Below are 9,508 nucleotides of genomic sequence, written 5' to 3' on the forward strand. Positions count from 1 at the left end.
GGCCATTCTAATTCACATAACGTTCTCAAGCGCTCTGGCGTCATTTTGACTCCATATGCCCCTGAGAAGGCTTTCTTAAAATTATTTAACATACATTCAAGAGGTGTATTTCCCCCCTTTGAACCCCCAATTCCCATTGTATGGCCCTGTGAAGTATCCACTCAGTCACACACACATGCGCTTTGTGAGGTTTCTCGCCTAGTGAAGTCGCCTTACTAGGAACCGGAGTACTACTCACTCCACACTCAGGTCAGCTACAAATTGCTCTGTACTTTCTCACACATACAATGCGCTGGATACTTCACCACACTCTACCTCCCAACCTTTCCCTACACCAGATCACCATCTGATGTACCCAGCCACCTAGCGTACTCAGTTCCCCTTTACTGAGACGCAGAAGTTTGATCAAGACTTCTCTTCCTCCCAATTAATTGGAGGGCCAAAACCCCTTTGTGCACTTACCCTTGGCTGGTTCCCCCCGGTCCGTCGCCGCCAGTGAGCAGGGTATCAGACAGACGAGTCTTCTGCGTTCCCCTGGAAAAATTTCCCAGTGCGCGCTGGGTAAGCAGTTTAGAGGTCCTCTCTCTTGTACCCTGCCCAGTAGGGCGAAGGGGCTGCGTTCCAGCAGACCACTTATCCGAGTCACAGAGGCACCATAAAATGTAGCACCCTGCTTGTGGTTAACGCTTAGCTGGAATGAAATATTCAACGCAGCAATAGAGAAATTAAAATAGTAATTTATTTGTCAGACAAATAAATATGAGGCACAGTGGTATATGGTTACCAAGCTCTGGCCTGGCTCCTGCCGTTCTGGCCAGCACTTATATTTCCTTAATCCAGCCCCCTTGCTCCTCCTGTGGCTGCCTCTGTCCAATCAGCCTGGTTGAAATTCCTATTGGCTGTTTGCTAGAACCAATCACAAAAGATACACCCATTTCCTCTTGCCCTTTTATGGAAATCAAAAAGCTATATATTCTTCTATCTATAAATGACAAATAAGTAGTAATATATCTTACATGTGTCTCAACAAGGAATCTTAATTACCAGCTCACCTCTTGCCCTCCTTGCCCTATTGCCTTCCAAAACAGATAATTAATCTTAAATTTTTATCTTATGCATATGTCAAAGATTGAGTTCACATCAACATTGAGATCTCCTTCATTTGAAGGTTTCTAAACAAAAGGCCTGACAACCATATATTAGGAGCGCTCGATGGCGTCTTCTGTCTGGCAAGGGGGGGCTGGTGCCTGACTTAATTTCAGGATAGTTACAACTCTTACAACTATATGAAATAAGAATCTAGCATTTCTTAAATCCTTTGCATAATTATATTTAAACTAATATATTTAATACATAAATAACCTTTTAAAAGGAAAAGAAATCTTAAAAGGATCTTAGTTTAAGAAACAAACAGCTTTTGAAAAGTCTTCCCAGAAAATGTTCTGTTTCTACCAGCTAGATGCTTTTTCACTGCTCTTGACCTTCTTTAACCTTAGGAAGAAGATATGGCTCATTTTACTATTTATCCACCCTTAATTTGTAGGGTCAGTGTAACCTTGGCTGTCAGCCTGTAATTCCCTTTTTACGACTTTGAGAATTGTTTTCTGCTATAAATCAGGGGGGCCCCTTGTCTAGGAGTAAAAATATCTTGTCAAGGTTTTTAGGCAACTGGTCTTCTAAGACTGGTCTTTTAAGATACAGGCCCTGATTAAACATATAAGCTTTAATAAAAATGCAGGCTTATGATTAGATGCCTCAATACAGTGGTACCTCAGGTTAAGTTCTTAATTCGTTCCGAAGGTCCGTTCTTAACTTGAAACTGTTCTTAACCTGAAGCACCACTTTAGCTAATGGGGCCTCCTGCTGCTGCCGCGCCGTTGGAGCACGATTTCTGTTCTCATCCTGAAGCAAAGTTATTAACCTGAGGTACTATTTCTGGGTTAGCAGAGTCTGTAACCTGAAGCGTATGTAACCTGAAACATATGTAACCCGAGGTACCACTGTACGTAAATCCGGCACTGGCTAGAAGCCAACCAATAGCCCTCTCCTCTATTTATGGCTGTTCTAATGATGGCTGTCAGCTCCCTCCAGGAATATCTCCTCTGAATCCTCCTTGCTTGGAGCTCCAGGTGGGGGGATGCGATGACTGAGCCCATTGTGTCTTGCTTCCCAGAGGCATCTGGTCCCCCTATTGTGGGAAACAGGATGCTTTGCTGAGAAGGCCTTTGGTCCGATCCATCTGCAAAGATTCTCTGTTAGCCTCACCCTTTTCCCACTGCGATTCCTCAGTCTTCTGCTGGGATAATGCACCTTTCATAGACCACACTCCTTGCAAAGCTCAGCTTCTGGGCTTCGGATGGAGAGGTACACTGCTTCTAACTGAAATAAAAAAATTAAGGTCTCATATATATAATAAAGGTAAGGTAAAGGTACCCCTGCCCGGGAAATGTAAAGAAAATGAAGGAACATTCTTTCACCTCTGGTGGACTTGCCCTAGAGTGAAGGCTTTCTGGGAAATGATATATAATGAGCTGAAAAAGGTATTTAAGTATACCTTCCCTAAGAAACCAGAGGCCTTCCTTCTGGGTATTGTCGGCCAGAATGTGTTAAAGAAGGACCGAACATTTTTTATGTACGCAACAACAGCAGCAAGGATACTTGTCGCTAGGCATTGGAAAACCCAAGATCTACCCACACTGGAAGAATGGCAGATGCAACTGATAGACTATATGGAGTTGGCTGAGATGACTGGCAGAATCCGAGACCTGGGAGAAGAGATGGTGGAAGAAGATTGGAAGAAATTCAAGATTTATTTACAAAAATATTGCAAATTGTATGAATGTTAAGAAGGATGCTAGAGTATAAACAACTTGGCACCATTGAGTTAGATGAAGTGAATTTGGAAGATAAGCTAAATTTAAGAAAAGATAAAAAATTTGGAAGATGTAGGTTATATTTAAATTTTTTAAGATTTGAATAAAGGATAGTCAAAATCAGAGATATAACATTGGGAAATTAGATAATTAGAATAGAAATAAGGGGATAAATTTGTTGGATAAAATTTTATAAACAGGAACGCAGGAGCGGGAGATGTGAGGGAGTCCAAAGAAGTGAAGAGATTTATGTTAAGAGATGTTATATTGTATTGTTTTATTGGCATTGTGATTTAAACAAAATTGTTAATAAAAATTATTTTTAAAAAAATAAAAATAAAGGTACCCCTGCCCGTATAGGCCAGTCTTGACAGACTCTAGGGTTGTGCGCTCATCTCACTCTAGAGGCCAGGAGCCAGCACTGTCTGAAGACATTTCCGGGTCACGTGGCCAGCGTGACGAAGCTGCTCTGGCGAGCCAGCACCAGCGCAGCACACGGAAACTCCGTTTACCTTCCCGCTATAAAGCGGTACCTATTTATCTACTTGCACTTAGGGGTGCTTTCGAACTGCTAGGTGGGCAGGAGCTGGGACCGAAAGACGGGAGCTCACACCGCCGCGGGGATTCGAACCGCCGACCATACAATCGGCAAGTCATAGGCACTGAGGTTTTACCCACAGCGCCACCCGCGCTCCTCATATATATAATAGGTACAGTGGTGTCCCGCAAGACGAATGCCTCGCAAGACGAAAAACTCGCTAGACGAAAGGGTTTTTCGGTTTTTGCGTCGCTTCGCAAGACGAATTTCCCTATGGGCGTGCCTCGCAAGACGAAAACGTCTTGCAACTTTGTTTCCTTTGTCTTAAAACCGTTAAAACCAAGGGTGCTTTGCTTGAACAGCTGCAGTTGTGACTTGACTTTGAGGAACAAATGTTAGCACGCGGTTTGGTAGCCTTTTCTCAGACTTTGCTCATTTTTGAAGCTTTTCCAAAACTTTTCCAGAACTTCTTTTGCATCCATTTGGTAAGTTAAACTTTTAAAACTTTTTGGGGGGGTTTTGGATTTTGGGTTGGGGTGTTTGGGATTCAAGGACTTGGTGTTGGGGGGGGGTTTAAGAGAATCTGGGAACTTGTGGGGGGTTTTTGATTTTTTTTTATTTTTTGTGACCATTGGGCCATGTTGGGTTTTTTTGAAAATTTTTCTGGGTTTGAATTTCTGTGTGCTGGTTGGCTGGGGGAACAGTTGGGGAGGGGTTTGCAGCAGTTGGGGAGGGGCTGGGAGAGCAGTTGGGTAGGGGTTTGCAATTTCTGTGTGGTGGGTGGGTGGGTGGGTGGCTGGGGGAACAGTTGAGGTTTTTGAAGACTTTGGTGATTTTTTAAGCTTTTCCAAAACTTCTTTTGCAGCCATTTGAGGTTTCTGAAGACTTCGGTGATTGATTGTTGAAGCTTTTCCAGAACTTCTTTTGCATCCATTTGGTTAGTTAAACTTTTAAAACTTTTTTGGGGGTTTTTGGATTTTGGGTTGGGGTGTTTGGGATTCAAGGACTTGGTTCTGGGTTTTAATTTCTGTGTGGTGGGTGGCTGTGTGCTTTTGAATTTTTTGGATTTGAAGCACATCACTGATTTTTTTTTCTTTTTCTGAGTTTACGAAGGAGCTGTGCTGCCATGGGACCCAAGAAGACTGCTGCTGCAGAGGCCGGCGAGAGGAAGAAGGAGAAGGTGACGCTGGAAATGAAGAAGGAGATCATCCGGAAGCACGACGGCGGAATGCGTGTGACGGACCTCGCCAGGGAGTACGGCAGGAATCCATCGACCATCGGGACCATCCTGAAGATGAGGGAGAAGATCATGGTGACTGATGCAGCCAAGGGAGTCACCAGGATCATGAAGAACCGGCCAGCTGTTCTGGAGGAGGTCGAGAAGTTGCTGCTCATCTGGTTAGAAGAGAAGCAGCGTGCAGGGGACACAGTGACTGAGGCCGTCATTTGCGAGAAGGCCAAGGCCTTGCACGCAGACCTCGTCTGGGAACAGCCAGGAACCTCAGGCGAGCCAGAAGTCTTCAAGGCAAGCAGAGGCTGGTTTGACCGGTTCAAGACAAGATCTGGAATCCACAGCGTGGTCAGGCATGGAGAGGCTGCCAGTTCTGATGTTCATGCGGCTGAAGACTTTGCAGCGGAGTTCCTGGAGGTTGTGAAGACGGAGGGCTACGTTCCACAGCAGGTCTTCAACTGTGACGAGACCGGGCTGTTTTGGAAGAGGATGCCCAAAAGGACTTTCATCACTCAGGAGGAGGCCAAGTTGCCTGGCCACAAGCCCATGAAGGACCGTCTGACCCTGCTCTTCTGTGCCAACGCAAGCGGCGACCTGAAGTTCAAGCCCCTGCTGGTGTACCACTCGGAGAACCCACGGGCCTTCAAGAGACATGAGATCGACAAGGAGCAGCTGAGTGTCATGTGGCGATCCAACAGCAAGGCTTGGGTCACACGTGTGCTGTTTGTGGACTGGGTCAATCTTGCTTTTGGCCCTGCTGTCAAACAGTACCTGCTGGACAACGACCTGCCGCTGAAGGCTTTGCTTCTGATGGACAATGCTCCTGCTCATCCTAAAGGCCTTGAGGTGGACTTGTTGGAGGAGTTCAGCTTCATCAACATCATGTTCCTGCCGCCTAACACCACGCCACTGCTCCAGCCGATGGATCAGCAGGTCATCGCCAATTTCAAGAAACTCTACACCAAGGAGCTTTTCAGGCGATGCTTCGAGGTGACTGACTGCACCACCATCACCCTGCGGGAATTCTGGAAGGACCACTTCGACATCGTCACCTGCTTGAAGATGATCACCACAGCCTGGAACGGGATCAGCCAGAGAAATTTGAATTGCGCTTGGCGCAGCCTGTGGCCGGACTGTGTGGCACCAAGTGACTCTGATGCACCAGAGTCAACAGTGGTGCAGGACATTGTTGCCTTGGGGAGGACCATGGGCCTGGAGGTCACAGAGGAGGACATCAGCGAGCTGGTGGAGGAGCACGACCACGAGCTGACCACCCAGGAGCTGGTCGAACTGCAGGCAGAGGCTGCGCAGGTGTGGGCCTCGCTGGAAGAGGAGGAAGCAACTGAGGAACGGCTGTCCTCCGAAAAACTGAGGGACATTTGCCAGAAGTGGAAGGAGGTGCAGGCTTTTGCAGAGCGGCGCCACCCTGACAAGCACGTGGCACATGACCTTGCGAACACTTTTGATACGACGGTCATGTCGCCTTTCAGGGAGGTGCTGAAAAGGCGGATGAAGCAGCAGACTATGGACAGGTTCTTGAGCAAGAAGCAAAGAGTGGAAGAGGAGCCTTCTTCGAGTGGTCCCCCAGAGTCTTAGAAAATGTACTGTACACTTTGTTGATTTTTAAATGTTTTTCTGTCATGTTTAGAAACTTAATTTATTTTTCCTTCAATTTTTGAACTGATCTTTACAGTATGTGTGACTTTAAAGAGCAGTTAATAAACTCTTGTTGTACCAAATTTGGCTTTGTTTGGACTTTTTTTGACCATAGGAACGCATTAATTGATTTTCAATGCATTCCTATGGGAAACCATGCTTCGCAAGACGAAAAATTCGCAAGACGAAAAAACTCGCGGAACGAATTAATTTCGTCTTGCGAGGCACCACTGTAAAGGTAAAGGGGCCCCTGACCATTAGGTCCAGTCGTGACCGACTCTGGGGTTGCGGCGCTCATCTCGCTTTATTGGCCAAGGGAGCCGGCGTACAGCTTCTGGGTCATGTGGCCAGCATGACTAAGCCGCTTCTGGCGAACCAGAGCAGCGCACGGAAACGCGTTTACCTTCCCGCCAGAGCGGTGCCTATTTATCTACTTGTACTTTGACGTGCTTTCAAACTGCTAGGTTGGCAGGAGCAGGGACCGAGCAACGGGGGCTCACCCCGTTGTGGGGATTTGAACCGCCGACTTTCTGATCGGCAAGTCCTAGGCTCTGTGGTTTTACCCACAGTGCCACCCACGTCCCATATATATAATAAATGTTCATAAATGTACCAAGCAAACATGTACATAAATATATATAAACCACATGTCTGAAGTGTGAGAATGTTCTGGGGTGCAGGAGAGGATATATTGACTAATTATATCCTTATCCAACTTGTACTAACAAGTTCCCAAAATATCAGCAGAGTTTATAGACATTCCCCTTTAAGTTCGCAACGGTAACGCTTGCACAGGTTCGCTAGAACCTCTATAATAATTACTCTGGTAATTTCCCCTTTTGTTCCCTCTTAAAATGCAAGACACGACACAGTCTTTATAAAAGTATAAAAGAGTTTACTCACGTTCTGTTCACAATATGATCCCAGAAGGTAGGCAGGCTTAAAAAGGTTACATACACTTAGAATCTATCTTGTAGCAAGGTAGTTTTTATCTCCTCTCTTGGCTGGGAGCCAAGAGAGCATCCTTAGATGTTTCCTCATCAAAGGAAGATGGCAGAGAGAGGCAAGAGGCAAGAGAGGCAAGAGGGAGAATGGCTGCCTGCCCTGTGCTTTTATCATTACCTGCACAGGTGAGGCCACACCCACCTCTGGTCACATGCGGAGGAAGTCCGTCCCCAGGAAGTTTACCTGCTTGCTGGACAGACATCCCTCCCCATGTTCTAACATGTACACTCTAGGAATGTTGTCATTGACTGCTCCTGTGTTTACATCCCACATGAAGCAGCACAGGAAAACAGCCATGGCTCCCAAACTGACCAAATGTTTTCTCTGCAAGTTCAAAGGAAAATGGAAAAGCCTCCCCATTGTCTTTTCCTTCACAAATCCTGTCTTAAGGGTATGTCTATATATGAATAGGGTGAGCCTGTGACCTGGCTCAGGAACTAAGTATTTATCGTCACAAAAGACTGGCCAGGCTCCCCAGGACATCCAATCAAGTGAGCATTAACAGGTAACCTGCTAGACAGGAGAAGAACAACGCATTCAGATTTCTGTTGTAGACCGCCTTTTCTGTGATGTAGGTATGATGTTTCTGGGGGTGGTCTTGGACTCCAGGGTGGGCAATTTAAAATGTCTATATAAGGGCGGGCACGCCTTGGTTCGGGGTCCCCCTCCTTTCCTGTGTGTGAAGGGGGCACCCTGTTGCAACAGATCAATAAAGATCAAGCTTACTAGCTGCTTTGCTTCTCAATATTCTCTGGCTGGCCTCTGTTCTTTTCTCCGACCGATGGAGAACCTACAAAGGACTCTGTAAGGGCTCTTGTGTTCCCCATAAGGGAATAAGGGCAGATTTTTGTTTATTACATAACCGTTGAGGGGTTCCATTTGTTATCAAGGCTAATGTGTGCTGACAAGCCTGTCTCCCTATGAAACCCACAGAGGGGCATCCCAATTACCAGACAGAAGAGAGAGAGTCACAATTTGTGGACGGACGGAGCGGGACGCTCTGTGGGGAGGACCATGGGGCCTGGCCTGATGCAGCTGTGTTGCTAAATACCCTTCATCGTTGCAGGTGGAGGGACAGAATCATGGCGCTGGGCTGACAGGCTGTGATGGACAGGGCTGGTGGCCTTGCTCATTGCTGGCAGAGTTTGCTCCATCCATCCCATAATGAGCTGGCCGCTCAGCTTTTCACCCTTCCCCTCTATCTGTTATTTCCTCTATCCGACTCTCTCACGGCATTCTTCAGTTTCCCATCGCCCCGTCTGTCTATTATTGTCTTCTGCATCCATCCATCTATCTCTGCCTCGCCCCCGCCCGCTTCCAGTGACCTAGTGGATCCTGTCCACCGCGTGGAAAACTCGCCTCCTCCATTCAAGACCTCCCCCCCCCTTTGCTCTCACAGACAAACTCGGTCACACACCTTTGCTCTGGTCCATTGCGATGGGATGAATTTCCTTGTCCGTAAAACACCCTTCTTGAAGACAGAGACAGCTCTATCTTCCCTGGGGGCTCTCAGGTCCTGCTTCCATCTGGTTGGCCACTGTGAGAACAGAATATATCTTTCAGGATATATAGTTTTACCTACACATATGTAGACCCTGAGCCTGGGACGCGGGTGGCGCTGTGGGTTAAACCACAGAACCTAGGGCTTGCCGATCAGAAGGTCGGCGGTTCAAATCCCTGCGACAGGGTGAGCTCCCGTTGCTCGGTCCCTGCTCCTGCCAACCTAGCAGTTTGAAAGCACATCAAAGTGCAAGTAGATAAATAGGTACCTCTCTGGCGGGAAGGTAAACGGCGTTTCCATGTGCTGTTGTGGTTCTCCAGAAGCGATTTAAGTCATGCTGGCCACATGACCCGGAAGCTGTACACCGGCTCCCTCGGCCAGTGAAGCGAGATGAGTGCCGCAACCCCAGAGTCGGTCACAACTGGACCTAATGGTCAGGTGTCCCTTTACCTTTACCTTTACCTTTACAGTGAAGGCACCTGCATGATTTCAATAGGCAGGGAGTTCCAGAGGGTGAGTGCCGCCTCATTGAAAAATTGATTTCTTAGAAAGGATGAAGGGCTGTTATCGAAGTGGTCGGCTGGTTGTTTATGGAACAAGGCGCTCTCGCAGGTAAACTGATCCCAAGTCGTTAAGGGTGTCACACATTAATAGTAATGCATCAGACTTGGCCTGGTAGCAAATTGGCAGCCAGGGCAGATCTC

At 47.0% G+C, this 9,508-nt stretch overlaps 1 protein-coding gene and 1 long non-coding RNA gene across 2 annotated transcripts; one reads left to right on the top strand and one right to left on the bottom strand.

Annotated features, from left to right (window-relative positions):
• Positions 1-2,228: 2,228 nt before the first annotated feature.
• On the bottom strand, positions 2,229-9,210 carry LOC307221410. Its single transcript, XR_013841379.1, has 3 exons — positions 9,073-9,210; positions 8,721-8,840; positions 2,229-2,379 (listed from the first exon to the last, which is right to left on the bottom strand). It is a non-coding gene; the product is annotated as an uncharacterized lncRNA (long non-coding RNA).
• LOC307221861 (tigger transposable element-derived protein 1-like) lies at positions 3,642-6,381 on the top strand. The gene is made up of 2 exons (XM_079986576.1): positions 3,642-3,896; positions 4,277-6,381. The coding sequence occupies exon 2, from the start codon at positions 4,538-4,540 to the stop codon at positions 6,236-6,238; it is 1,701 nt and encodes a 566-aa protein (XP_079842702.1). The 5' UTR covers positions 3,642-3,896; positions 4,277-4,537; the 3' UTR covers positions 6,239-6,381.
• Positions 9,211-9,508: the final 298 nt, after the last annotated feature.

The sequence above is a fragment of the Podarcis cretensis genome, assembly GCF_951804945.1.
Source record: "Podarcis cretensis genome assembly, chromosome: 8".
NCBI classification, from domain to species: Eukaryota; Metazoa; Chordata; class Lepidosauria; order Squamata; family Lacertidae; genus Podarcis; species Podarcis cretensis.

What these genes read in the sequence shown, in the direction of transcription:
- LOC307221861 (XM_079986576.1), top strand. Translation starts at nt 4,538, where the DNA reads ATGGGACCCAAGAAGACTGCTGCTGCAGAGGCCGGCGAGAGGAAGAAG.